The sequence below is a fragment of the Carcharhinus amblyrhynchos genome, chromosome 35, assembly GCF_965287045.1.
Source record: "Carcharhinus amblyrhynchos chromosome 35, sCarAmb.v2.hapA, whole genome shotgun sequence".
Taxonomy (NCBI): domain Eukaryota; kingdom Metazoa; phylum Chordata; class Chondrichthyes; order Carcharhiniformes; family Carcharhinidae; genus Carcharhinus; species Carcharhinus amblyrhynchos.
The window spans coordinates 15,350,164-15,364,978 of record NC_137358.1 but is presented as its reverse complement, the minus strand read 5'-3'; the positions used below and the strand labels follow the sequence as shown (position 1 = coordinate 15,364,978).

Genomic DNA, 14,815 nt, shown 5'->3' with positions numbered 1-14,815 from the left:
AGGATGTGTCTAGCGCAGTGGATAGAGGAGAGCCGGTGGATGTGGTCTTTCTGGATTTTCAGAAGGCGTTTGACAAGGTACCTCACAAGAGGTTATTGCAGAAGGTCAGGGGACATGGAGTTGGGGGTAGGGTGTTAGCGTGGATAGAGGACTGGTTGTCAAATAGGAGGCAGAGAGTGGGGGTCAATGGGTGCTATTCGGATTGGCGGATGGTGACTAGTGGAGTGCCCCAGGGGTCGGTGCTGGGGCCTCAGCTATTTACCATTTATATAGATGATCTGGAGGAGGGAACCGAGTGTATGGTGTCGAAATTTGCTGATGACACCAAGATTGGTGGAACGGCAAATTGCGTGGAGGGTGTGGAGAGTCTGCAGAAGGATCTAGATAGGCTGGGCGAATGGGCCAGGAACTGGCAAATGGAATTTAATGTTGGCAAGTGCGAGGTGGTCCACTTTGGTAGGAATAATGGTAGGAAGGATTATTACTTACGTGGAGAAAAACTGCAGCAGGCGACGGTGCAGAGGGACCTCGGGGTCCTTGTGCATGAGTCGCAAAAACCCAGCTTGCAGGTGCAGCAGGTGGTCAGGAAGGCGAATGGGATGCTGGCCTTCATAGTGAGGGGGATTGAATATAAAAGTAGGGAGGTCTTGCTGCGGCTATATAGGGCATTGGTGAGGCCGCAGCTGGAGTACTGTGTGCAGTTTTGGGCGCCGTACTTACGCAAGGATATTTTGGCCTTGGAGGGAGTGCAGAGGAGGTTTACTAGGCTGATGCCGGAGTTGAGGGGGTTGACCTATGAGGAGAGGCTGAATAAACTAGGTTTGTACTCATTAGAGTTTAGAAGAATGAGGGGAGATCTCATTGAGACGTATAAGATGATGAATGGGATGGATAGGATAGAGGTGGAGAGACTCTTCCCGCTCAGAAAGGACAGTAGGACTAGGGGGCACAGCCTCAAGATAAAGGGGGGGCGGTTTAGAACGGAGTTGAGGAAGAATTTCTCCACTCAAAGGGTGGTGAATCTCTGGAATTCTCTGCCCGTTGAAGTGGTGGAGGCTGCCTCGCTAAATATTTTTAAGACGCGGGTTGATGGGTTTTTGATAAGAGAGGGGATTAAGGGTTATGGGGAGAGAGCGGGAATGTGGAACTGAGCCACGACAGATCAGCCATGATCTTATTGAATGGCGGGGCAGGCTCGAAGGGCCAGATGGCCTACTCCTGCTCCTATTTCTTATGTTCTTTTCACAGCAACTTCACACTGCAGTGTTAATGTAAGCCTATTTATGATACTAAGAAAAAAACTTTAATATTTGTGTGCATCTGAGCTGTATCCTTTGTAATATACTAATTTTTACATCAATCTTATGGTCTGTTACTTATTAATAGAAACCTCTTGCCTCTTTATGGATGTTGCACTGCAGTTACAGCTGGCCCAACAAATGGCTTTAACATGGAGGATCAAGAGCAACAGTATCAAGTCCAACTCTAACACGTCACTGGGAAAAGCACTAAAGCCGGATTAAGTACTATGTCCTGTACAGGCTGAGGAGGCGGGGATCGATCTTGAGCAACTGACTCAGCTGGTCAACAGGTTGTAAAACTTTTATTACCAAAGTCAATTCAAACAATATAACTATCTAAATAAACTATCCAAATCAATCTGCACACTGAACCAACCCAAACAATTTAAATACACATTTGATAAGCCAGGTCCCAAGAACATTGAAAGAAAAAAGCATTTACTTATCGAGTACGGTGCATGGATTGAAAGATGCTTTACGTGCAAAGGGCTACAAGCTAGAGAAGGGAAAACAAGGATTTGAGATTTGTAGAAGCTACATGGAGCCATTCTGGTTGAAAATTCCAAGCAAGAGGACACCAACAGTAGAGGGAAGGTGAAAGGATGGGTACACAATAAACTCACCTCCTGACTCTCCAAATCCTGTCCATCACCTTAAAGGCAAAAGTTAGGAGTGTAATGGAATACTCTCCACTTGCCTGGATGCACGCAACTCTGACAACGCTCAAGAAGCTCAACACCAGGACAAAGCAACTCGTTTGATCAGCTCCTTAAACATGCACTCCTTCTACACCAATGCATTGTAATAGCAGTGTGTATCATACACGAGATTCACTGCAGCAACTCACCAAGAGTTAAGAGAAGAATCAGGAAGGTAAAAAGGGGACACAAGATTGTTTTGGCAGATAAGGCAAAGGAGAATCCAAAGAGCTTCTACAAAGGCATAGGGCAAAAGAGTAACAAGGGAGAGAGTATGGGCCTCTTAAGGATCAACAAGGTAATCTATATGCAGATCCACAAGAGATGGCTGAGATCTTAAATGAATATTTCTCATCAGTATTTATTGTTGAGAAAATAATGGATGTTAGGGAACTTGGGGAAATAAATAATGATGTCTTGAGGCGTGTACATATTACAGAGAAAGAGGCGCTGGAAGTCTTAAAGCGCATCAAGCTAGATAAATCCCTGGGACCTGATGAAGTGTATCCCATGACATTGTGGGAGGCTAGGGAGGAAATTGCGGGTCCCCTAGCAGAGACATTTGAATCATCAATAGTCACAGGTGAAGTGCCTGAAGATTGGAGAGTCGCAAATGTTATGCCTTTGTTTAAAAAGGGCTGCAGGGAAAAGCTTGGGAACTACAGGCCAGTGAGCCTCATATCTGTAGTGGGTAATTTGTTGAAAGGTATTTTGACAGACAGGATCTACAGGCACTTAGAGACGCAAGGATTGATTAGGGGCAGTCAGCATGGCTTTGTGAGTGGAAAATCATGTCTCACAAATTTGATTGAGCTTTTTGGAGGGGTAACCAAGAAGATGGGTGAGGGCAGTACAGTTGCTGTCATCTACATGAACTTTAGGAAGGGCTTTGACAAGGTACCGCATGGTAGGTTGTTGCATAAGGTTAAATCTCACGGGATCCAAATGGATACAAAATTGGCTTCTGTCGGTGGTTGTAAAGGGTTGTTTTTCAAACTGGAGGCCTGTGACCAGCGGTGTACTTCAGGGATCAGTGCAGGGTCCACTGTTATTTGTCGTTTATATTAATGATTTGGATGAGAATATAGGAGGCATGGTTAGTAAGTTTGCAGGTAACACCAAGATTGGTGGCATTGTGGATAGTGAAGAAAATTACCTCAGCTTGCAAAGGGATCTTGATCAATTGGGCCAGTGGGCTGACAAATGGCAGGTGGAGTTTAATTTAGATAAATGCTAGGTGATGCATTTTGGTAGATTGAATCAGGGCAGGACTTACTCAGTTAATGATAGGGCATTGGAGAGACTTACAGAACAGAGAGATCTAGGGTACATGTTCATAGCTCATTGAAAGTAGAGTCACAGATGGACAGGGTGGTGAAGAAGGCATTCAGCATATTTGGTTTCATTGATTAGAACACTGAATACAGGAGTTGGGGCGTCTTGTTGAAATTGGACAAGACATTGGTAAAGCCACACTTGGAGTACTGTGTACAGTTCTGGTTATCCTATTATAGGAAAGATATTATTAAACTAGAAAGAGGCAGAAAAGATTTACTAGGATGCTACCGAGAATTGATTGTTTGAGTTATAAGGAGATGCTGATAGACTGGGACATTTTCCTCTGGAGTGTAGAAGGCTGAGGAGTGATCTTATAGAGGTCTATAAAATAATGAGGGGCATAAATCAGCTAGATAGTCAATATCTTTTCCCAAAGGTAGGGGAGTCTAAAACTAGTGGTCATAGGTGTAAGGTGTGAAGGGAGAGATACAAAAGTGTCCAGAGGGGCAATATTTCCACGAGAGTGGTGAGTGTCTAGAACAAGCTGCCAGAGATAATAGTAGAGGTGGCTATAATTTTGTCTTTTAAAAACATTTAGACAGGTTACGTGAATAAGATGGGTATCTAGAGGGATAGGGGTCAAATGCGGGCAATTAGAATTAGCTTAAGGGTTTTAAAAAAAGTGTGGCATGGACAAGTTGGGCCGAAGGGCCTGTTTCCATGCTGTAAACCTCTATAACTCCATGACTCTTTCAACAGCACGTTCCAAACCCATGACTTCCAAAACCCATAAGGACAAGGGCAACTGACCTGTGGGAACTGCAAGTCCCCTCCAAGCTTCACAACATTCTGAATTGGAACTATATTTCTGCTCCTCTGCTGTTGCTGGATCAAAATCTTCCTAACAGCACTGTGGGTGTACCTATGCCAGATGAACTGAAGCAGTTCAAGAAAACAGATCACCACTACCTTTTCATGAGCAATTTGGGAGAGGCAATATATGCTGGTCTTGCCAGTGATAAGCAGGGTCAAATTTAGATCAAGAAGAGAAATAGGTTTTGTTCACTATATTTTTCTTCTGCTTTTTCTAGAATACCTTTTGTTCCACACCATACCACTCAGTGAAGTACTGAGGCCAGTATTTTCACAAAATCTTAACAAGAAACTGGATGAAAAATACACAAGGAGATGTCAATCACATGATAATGGTTATGACAGTTTACTCAATTTTCAGATATCTAATTTTTCACCTAATGATTTACTTACACAGCACATGGATCAAAGAGCAGATTCTCACCATTACTTTTCCTGTGTGAGTCACGCACTATGTCCTTGAATTTCATTGGGTTTCGGATGAATTCCTTAGCCTCTAAACTCAGAGAGAATTGAGCTGACCCAGCTTCCAAACCATTAATGTACCTAAAATCATACAGCAGAATCCATGAGAGGGTTAGGATGTACCCTGTGAAAAAGAATGGACATTGACTGGCATCACATGGAGACCAGAACTGAGCACAGCAATCCATAAATCTGAAATAAAAACAGAAAATGCTGGAAATACTCAGAAGATCATTTGTGGAGCTACAGATGCTGCCTGACATGCTCTTGGATTTTCTGATTCTATTATGTATTATAAATGTATGTATGTATTATATTGTGTATCGTATTATGAATACTTCACTCAGTGGTAAGATAGTGCTGTACACTGTAATATTATAGCATTATGAGTAATCCACCCAGTTTAGGATGCTGTCTAACCTGGGTTTCAATGCTATTCCTTCTTCCTTTCTTCCACTACAGCATAAGGGGAGGCAATTGCCCAGTGGTATTGTTGCTAGACTATTCATCCAGAACTCAGCTAACATTCTGGGGAGTTGAGTTCGAATCCCGCTACGGCAAACAGTAGACATTTGAGTTCAATACGAAGAAATCTGGAATTAAGAATCTACTGATGACCACAAAATTATTGTCAATTATCGGAAAAACCCATCTGGTTCACTAATATCCTTGAGGGAAGGAAATCTGCCGTCCTTACCTGGTCTGGCCGACATGTGACTCCAGAGCCACAGCAATGTGGTTGACCTCAACTATCCTCTGAACAAAAGCAATAAGGATCTGCAACAAATGCTGGCCAGCCAGTGACACCCATACCCCACGAATGAACAAAAAAAGGGAAAACAATGTCATTAGGATGGAGGGTTCCAAGTGAAGAGGATCCCGCTTCAACAGAACTACTGATCCCTATTGTTCGATATTTTTCTTCCTTCTTCCTGTGCGAAATTCACTGTCTACGTGTAGCTGCTACCCACAATGCAGTTGATGAAATCAGGGCCTATAGTTCGTGTACTTGTAAAGAATCTTAAAGAAATTGCTCAAAATATTTCACTTAAAATGGCAATGATCTGAAGTGCAGTAATTGCCACTATGTAAATATCCAAAGAAAGGAATCAATGCAATGTTTTTCCTAGACAGATGCACGGCCAATGTAATATCCAATGAAAAGCCCTTTTTGGAGCTGTAGATTGAGGAAGGGACAATGGCCAGGACAAGAAAGTATGCTTGCTTTCCTCTGAAATGGCTTCATGGGGTCTTTAATATCCATGTGAAACACTGGAACAAACAAATAGACCCTTGGTTCCAGTCCTCCATGTGTTTAAGCTCCTCTCTTGAGCATGACTGCATAGTCTAGGCTAATAATTCAGCACAGTACTCCCTGATTTCTGAACTGAATTGTCAGCTTAGGTAATGTAGTCATGCCCAGGAGTGGGGCTTCAACCCACATTCTTATGACTAAGAGATGTGATTGCTGCCAAATGAGCCAAACTGACACATGTTGGGATATGTGAAGGAGGGAATGGGAAGCAAGTCCATCCATCGCTTGGTGCTGCAATACATTGCAGCTTTTCTAAGAAGTCTTCAGCAAAACTGTGGTTGGGATTGTTCGTCTTGGTTTACTCCAGTAGATATTTCTGCCCATTTACTGAACTAAATTGCACAACGATGGAACCATGTGACAGGCTGTGCCCTTCACAAAGTGGATAAGGGTTTCTGTTATAATCTGTTGTGACAAAAAAAGCATTTTTATGATTTAGATGATTATAAGGCAATGATCTAACAATCGCCACAGAGCTCACGCTTACATTTATCTTTCTGGAACATCAGATTTGTTGCCTCTGAGGCACAAATCAAAACCTGAGAGAAACATCCCATTTTCTTGCCAGTATCCAGATCACTTGCGACTGAGATGGAAAAGTCTCTACCTCTGACAGCTTAGTCTCTGCAGTATTTGTGCACAAAGTGATGTACTTTCTTTCCACGCTGACATATAAATATATGGGCTTTTGGGTTCTCTGTATTCTTGAAACCTAAATACACTTGATGTAAATATCTCTCAATTCTACTGGTAACTACTGAATGAGAAAAAGCCATTGGCCCATCAAGCCCAATGGACCATGTGATTACACCGTATCTTTAAGAAATGTATTTGAGCAATGTTCTCATGCAGGATCTGTTGTAGCAGTTAGATGCATTTGGAGGTGTTCTCCCTCCAAGCGTCTGGTATTGTTGCTGCAGCAGCATAATTGCTTCTAATAGCTAGAATGGTGTTTTTAATCTGAACTAATGCTGTTTTGCTGTTTTTACCCTGGGATTTTGCAGAGTGGGGGCTTGATTGGGATAATTGGCAGGTACGGTCATATGACAGGGAAGCTGGGCTTACACAGAATATTCAAGCTTAGATGCTGCTTTTGGAGTTGAGAAGGAGCGATGTCTCCCTTTTTCCCTCTCTGAAGTTGGAGACTAGAATCTGCCACGAGATAAGTTTCTTTCTTGGAGATTCTGCTGTATGAGAGTGGATCTTTCTCTGAGAGTCATTATTTTGGAAGCTGCAGAGACAGAGAGGTAGTCCTTTCTATCTCTGAAGTCTGGAAACTGGGAGCTACCAGAAACTAAATTTACTTTAACGGAAATTTTGAGGATATATCCTTCCCTGGAAATTGCTATCTGGATCTCAGTCCAGAAGCGTTAGAAGGTTGAAAATCTAGTGTCACATGAGTATACTTGTTTTTGGGTTAACTGGTTCTGAAGAAGGATGTTTGTTTATGGGGTATTGCTTTAAATTGGAACAAGAGAGATATCCAATTATACTTTGCCATGTGTAAGGATTATAATTGGTAAAAGTTATACTAATTTTTTTTTGCTATTTTCTAACTGGGTTCGTAAATAAAGTTTGCTTTGATAAAAGCTTCCTACTAAATCACTTGAATCATACCTGGAGTGAAATATCTTACGCCCACCCTCATACCAAAATTAAATGTAAAAGTTAAGCTACAGGCTAACTTCATAAAATACCTCGGAGTTTCTGATCTGGGCCTCAACAATCACACTATGCGTAATTCTTCAATTTTGTTCAGTAGCTATAGTTGTTGGCAAGTGGAGACAGAAGCCATTTGGCCCTTGAATGATGTTCAATCACATGTTAAAATTGGAGTCTCTAAATTCTGGAGGTTAGTTCCAATTAGATAGAGTAGCAAATAGCATGGAGAGAGATCTTATTCAGAAGCGGAATTTATATCAGCCACCCACCAGAAACAGGGTTCCGTGGTTTCATTTTTTTTATAAATGTAAGTTGAGTTCCACGTGTGCTGCTTTATTTCATTCTTATCTTTCCAGAAATGTACGAAGAAGTTGGAGAGTTTCCTAGCTGTAGGCATGATCCGAGTCACGTTGGGTTTATAATCACAGGATAACCCAAAACTTCCAGCAGAGACGATGGGGATCTCCAAAAAGGTATCCAGCCTAACAAGTAAAGGAGAAGTGAGTTTGTGACGATGTTGTTTATTTCACATTTTTTGTTGCTTTTTCTATCCTTTTAGACTATCTTTGTCCCTTGTCATTTCTTTACATCTAGCTCCTGGCACATCTTTGATTTTCATTGCATCATCACTGGGAGTCGTGTCTTCAACTGCCTAGGCTCTAAGCTCTGGAATTCCCTGTCTGAACCTGTCTATTCCTCTACCTCACTCTCCTCCTGTAAGACAACACTTAAGACCATCTCTTTGATCAAGCTTTTGGTCATTTGTCCTATTATCTATTTATATGTCTTGTAAAATTTGGCTTGATCTCACTCCTGTGAAGTGCCTTGAGATATTTTATTGGGTTTAATGGAGCTGTACGTCATTCTTGTCAAAGGCACAACTCCTCACTATTGTTCAATTCCATTGGGTGCCGCTGGCCCTCTGGTATTTTCCCATTTGAGTATAAGGAGGAGATTAATTGAGAGACTACCAATTGAGGCCAATTCTACCCATATACAATAGCCTGAATTTCCACCGAATTTCCAGATGACCTGGGATCCCTTTAAAAGTGTCATGTGGGTCCCAATACTAGGGCTCCTGTCCCCATTCCCAGAATGCCTGATTTTTGGGAGTGCCTTTAAAAGGGACAGGCTGGTTCCTGTCAAAAGTGCACTCCCAAACAGTGGGAGAGATAGACTTGTCCCATTCCTCTCTAACCTCCAGGTTTCTAAAGAGTCATGGTTCATAGTCCACCATAAGAGTCACAAACCCTAATCTGCATGAGGGGCCTTTGAAAAGCTGAGTTCAAAAGGTCCTCCCCGTGCCCCCAGTGCCAAGCTATGGCACTTTTATACCTATTGACTCACTATGCACTATATACAACTATAGAACACTAGAGGGACAGTAGGGCGCGTAAGAAAAAAGAAAACTTAAAAAAAGACATTCATTCATTACTTTCCAATAAAAATGTCATTTCTCTACAATGCAATGGAAGCGAAAAATGATGATTTCTGCCTGAAACTTTCCTGAGTAAATACAGTGCTTAGTACAGGCCTTGATGCAAACTTGAGACTGTCTTCTGTCTAGTTCAGCACCACTGTACCCATGTAACCACTGATCCATCAAGGAAGCTATAATGTATGCCATTTGACCCATCAGGCCAATGTTGGTCCATTGAGGGAAATATCCAATCAACTCACTTTATCGCCATGATTTTTTTTCTAATGTGTTTATTTAGTGTCTCTTTGGAAATTATTATTGAAACACCACACTTTCAGGTAATGCATTCCAGATCATAATGTCAGTAAAATTCTCTGTATCGCACATCTGATTCTTTTGCCAATCACCTCAAATCTGTATCATTGGTTATCGATCCTTCTGCTACTGGAATGAATTCCCTCATTTATTCTATCAAAGTCCCTCATAATCTTAAACATCTCTATAAATCTCTCAACTTTCTTTTCTCTAAAAAAAAACAACTTTAACTTCTCTGGTTTGTCCATGTAACTGGAGTATCATAAGATCAAATCTTCTCTTCACCTTCTCTGAAGACTTTTGGGCCATCTGGAAAGTTTCTATATAAGTACAAGTTTTTTTTAATGACGTACTAGTGATTTATAAAGGTTTACCACTACTTTATTGACTTTGCACTCTATGATCTGGATTTAGCAGAGTCGGGTCGACTCCGGAAACCTTTAAAAATGGTGGGTGCAGAAATCTCACCCCATTTCCAGCAGGACCCATTTTTGCTGGCAAGTGGAATGGACAGGGCCATGAATCACATAGGCAGAAAACCCAAGCTCAGCAGGACCCTTTGAAATTAGTGCCGGGTTCAAACACACCCCATTTCCGCTGTCCCAAGTGTCTTAACCTGCAACATGGGGAGCACAAATTTATGAAGGAAATATAGACACTCTTGAAGGGTGGAAAAGGTGTGCTTAAGTGTCATGGTTTGAAGCTACTTAAATCCCTGGCCCTTTAAAAATGAAAAAAAAACAAGGCTGCAGCTTTAAGTTGGAGAAGACATCCACTACTGAAGTTCATTGATTGACAAGCCATCTGGTGCAATCTATAAAAAACAACTTGCCATTTGTTCCTGCCACTTCAATAGATTTTGTTTTTGACATTTCTTCTTGGATTGTTATTATAATTGAGCCTGTTGTGAATGCTTGACTGAGTTTTAAAAGCCCCAAACCACTCATCTCAGTAAGGTGGGGCTGAGTTCATACTATATTAAGAGGCTATTAAAGGATTAACTGTCTTGAACAGGGTTAGTGAATAGGCATTTGTTTGTTTTTACAACAGATTGACTATTGAAGGGATTTAAATATTCTGCATGGATTTCATGAATGAGTTTTTTTCAGTATAAGAACATAAGAAATAGGAGCAGGAGTAGGCCATCTAGCCCTTCGAGCCTGCCCCGCCATTCAATAAGATCATGGCTGATCTGTTGTGGCTCAGTTCCACTTTCCCGCCCTCTCCCCATAACCCTTAATCCCCTCTCTTATCAAGAACCCATCAACCCACTTCTTAAAAATATTTAGCGAGGCAGCCTCCACCACTTCAACGGGCAGAGAATTCCAGAGATTCACCACCCTTTGAGTGAAGAAGTTCCTCCTCAACTCCGTTCTAAACCGCCTCCCCTTTATCTTGAGGCTGTGCCCCCTAGTCCTACTGTCTTTTTTGAGCGGGAAGAGTCTCTCCACCTCTATCCTATCCATCCCATTCATCATCTTATACGTCTCAATGAGATCTCCCCTCATTCTTCTAAACTCTAACAAGTACAAGCCTAGTTTATTCAGCCTCTCCTCATAGTTCAATCCCCTCAACTCCGGTATCAGCCTAGTAAACCTCCTCTGCACTCCCTCCAGGGCCAAAATATCCTTGCGCAGGTGCGGCGCCCAAAACTGCACACAGTACTCCAGCTGCGGCCTCACCAATGCCCTATACAGCTGCAGCAAGACCTCCCTACTTTTATATTCAATCCCCCTCGCTATGAAGGCCAGCATCCCATTCGCCTTCCTGACCACCTGCTGCACCTGCAAGCTGGGTTTTTGCGACTCATGCACAAGGACCCCGAGGTCCCTCTGCACCGTCGCCTGCTGCAGTTTTTCGCCACGTAAGTAATAGTCCTTCCTACCATTCTTCCTACCAAAGTGGACCACCTCACACTTGCCAACATTAAATTCCATTTGCCATTTCCTGGCCCATTCGCCCAGCCTATCTAGATCCTTCTGCAGACTCTCCACACCCTCCACACAATTTGCCTTTCCCCCAATCTTGGTGTCATCAGCAAATTTCGACACCCTGCACTCGGTTCCCTCCTCCAGATCATCTATATAAATGGTAAATAGCTGAGGCCCCAGCACCGACCCCTGGGGCACCCCACTAGTCACCAACCGCCAATCCGAATAGCACCCATTGACCCCCATTCTCTGCCTCCTATTTGACAACCAATCCTCTATCCACGCTAACATCCTACCCCCAACTCCATGTCCCCTGACCTTCTGCAATAACTTCTTGTGAGGTACCTTGTCAAACGCCTTCTGAAAATCCAGAAAGACCACATCCACCGGCTCTCCTCTATCCACTGCCCTAGACACATCCTCATAGAACTCCAGTAAATTTGTCAGTAAATTTGTCCAGTAAATTTGTATCATGAGTATTTGATTGAGAGCTCATTTAGATTGTTTGACATTAAATTTTTTTCATCTCCACATGGATCTTGAGGTTTGCCCATGGTAGACAATGGATGGGGTACAAGGATATATTTGGGAATGAGGATGTGGTAGTTATTGAGGTCTGAGGGGCATTGAGTGGTGTGGAATATGAGGGGGGTTTGGAAAGCATTAGGGGATTATGGAGGGCATGGAGAGAGAAGGTTAAGGCTAAGAGGGTCCAACAGCTTTCCATAAAATGGGCCAGAGTATCAGAGAACAGAGGAAGGCTTTCTAATCAACATACTTCAGTACTTGACCACCTCCATGGCCTCCTCCAAACCACTGCCAAAGGCAAAATATACTTGAAGAAGTGAATTTTAAGGTTGATATCCGAGGCAGAATTATTTCTGTTTTGCGGACCCGTTCTAAATTTAACCCTCCATCAACTCCATCCTGCCCCTATCTTCCCAGAATGAAAAAATGACAGGTGGGATGTCTTTTAGAGAGAGATCTGCCTAGTAGGGAAATATCCCAACTCATGCTTTCTACCAAATCTCTCAACTTATAAAGCCCAGGATCTCATCTGTTTTTTTAAACAGCCTTCTCAACCTGCTTTTTCATCTTCAAGAGACGTGAACCCCAAGGTTTCTGCACCCCTACTTGTCCGCCTTTCCATCAATGCGATACATTTATCATACAACCTCCTTCAGTAATGAAGGCTGACCAATGATGCATATTGCCTTCTCTTCCCGCCTCCAGGGAAAGGTAGCCACCTAGTTATGCAGTGAAAAAGGTCAGTGAGCTTGGTGCACTTACATCACTCTCCACCAGTACATGGACAATCCGTGTGTCTCTCCCCTCAAATTTTAAAATAAAGCATTGCAAATACCACGACAAGAATACTATGTGCCTCTCCACTCAAACACGCAGAGCAACTCACACGATAAGGTGGCAAAGACTTACGAGACAATTTGAAAGGTTGCATAGGTGCAAGTTGGACCCAGAACTGCACAGCCCAATTGTCTGTCCATCTAGATTCAGGAATAAAGAGAGTCAAAGTCAGAAGTTGTCAGTCTGATTGTCTGCAACCCACCTTCACCTTTCGCTGTATGTTCAACTACAAGATGCCACTGCACAATTGTGAAATAATTAACGCTGGTGTTTTGCAAATAATGCAACAATTTGTCAAATGTCCACCAAGAACGGGGTGAGAACATGGAGCTTTTTAAAGTTTATTTATTAGTGTCATAGGTGGGTTTACATTAACACTGTAATGAAATTATTGTGAAAATCCCCTCGTCGCCACACTCTGGTGCCTGTTCGGATACACTGAGGTAAGAATTTAGCATGGTCATTGCACCTAACCAGCATGTCTTTCAGAACGTGGGAGGAAACCAGAGCACCCAAAGGAAACCCATGCAGACACAGGGAGAACGTGCAGACTCCACAGAGACAGCTACCCAAGCCAGGAATTGAACCTGGGTCCCTGGATCTGTGAGGCAGCAGTGCTAACCACTGTGCCACCGTGCCACCTCAAAGAAAAGCAAGACAAAAGCAAAGAAAACCAAGATTCGAACTCAGATCGCTGGATTGATAGTCCAGAGTGCTCACCGTTACACCACAGAACACAGCAGGCTTGCTTGCTAAACTTGCTAAAACATGGAGTAATTGACATAAATAATCCGGATGTTTTTATGAGGGCCAAAAGAGAAAATGCTGGAAAATCTCAGCAGGTCTGACACCATCTGTAAGGAGAGAAAATTGCTAATGTTTTGAGTCCAGATGACCCAAAGATCATCTGGACTCAAAACATCAGCTCTTTTCTCTCCTTACAGATATGCCAGATCTGCTGAGATTTTCCAGCATTTTTTCTTTTGGTTTCAGATTCCAGCATCCGCAGTAATTTGCTTCTATCCAGTACTTTTAAGGGGAAATTAGGTTAAAATTTTGTTACAATCCCCATGGGGGCTTTGTAAACCAAAATGACCAGGTTCACCCCTGAAAGAAGTTAGCAACAAGATTCACTTTTGTTTTGCAATTTCTGCTAAAACATAAATCAAGCAATTAAGATGCAAATGATACTTCAAACAAAAAAAGTAAATTTCACTTCAAATAGTAGATACAACAAAGATGGATCTTACATGACCTCAAACACATGTATCACTACATGATTGCAAAGAGCTCTTTAGATCAGGAGTCTTATCGAACAACACTTTTTACTCTCAAATTTCACAGTTAAGAGTAAGGCACACTACTACAAACCCTCTTCCCCTTGGGTCCTGATGGTGTAGCTTCCTAGAATTCCTTTTCAGCCATCCAAACACCTGATTATTCACAGTTTAGTCACTTCTGGGAAAATACCCAGCTCTTCAGCATCTCCAAAGATTCAAACAGTTTTCCAAGTTTTAAATCTCTTCTGCCAGCTCTCATGTTGAATCCAATAGTTCCTTTCCCCTTCTCTGTCACTCTTTTGTGAATAGACAAAAACAGAACCATTTCCAAAGAAGAACCATTTTGGACTCAAAACGTTGACTCCATTTGTCTCAATGCTACCAGGTCTGAGTTTTTCCAGAACTTTGTTTTTATTTCAGATTTCCAGCAGAATTTTGCTTTCAGTTTCAGAAGGAAGCCACATGGCTGTCAGACACAAAGGAGAGCTACGAGCAGATTCAATTCCGGCCTCGGGTCACTGTCTGTGTGGAGTTTGCATGTTTTCTCCATGTCTGCGTGGGTTTCCTCCGGATGCTCCGGTTTCCTTCCACAGTCCAAAGATGTGCAGGTTAGGTTGATTGGCCATGTGAAATTGGCCCTAGTGTCAGGGGGATTAGCAGGGTAAATATATGGGTTTATGGGAATAGGGCCTGGGTTGGTGCAGATTTGATGGGCTGAATAGCCTCCTTCTCCACTGTAGGGATTCTACGATTCTAAGAAGATGGTTCTGGGCAGCCCTCTTGCAGTGCTAGTGGTGGGTTCCATATCATAAGAGTGGTATAGTAGAAGGTTACTGGAGGAACAGGTTCGTTTTCGTAAGGTAAGGGAATGCCTGACCAATATCAGCCACCTTCAACATCATGTTGGCCCCA

The 14,815-nt window shown here is 42.6% G+C and overlaps 1 protein-coding gene across 2 annotated transcripts in view; it reads right to left on the bottom strand.

The window, feature by feature from the left end:
• The window catches only part of LOC145361565 (guanylyl cyclase C-like), a 126,698-nt gene that overhangs the window by 76,898 nt on the left and 34,985 nt on the right, over window positions 1-14,815 (bottom strand). For both annotated transcript variants that reach the window (XM_080217398.1, XM_080217397.1), the window contains exons 3-5: window positions 12,696-12,763; window positions 7,862-8,074; window positions 4,575-4,696 (exon numbers count right to left, since the gene is read on the bottom strand). In XM_080217398.1, coding sequence (XP_080073524.1) covers window positions 4,575-4,696; window positions 7,862-8,074; window positions 12,696-12,763 — 403 coding nt within the window. The remainder of the gene's footprint in view (window positions 1-4,574; window positions 4,697-7,861; window positions 8,075-12,695; window positions 12,764-14,815) is intronic.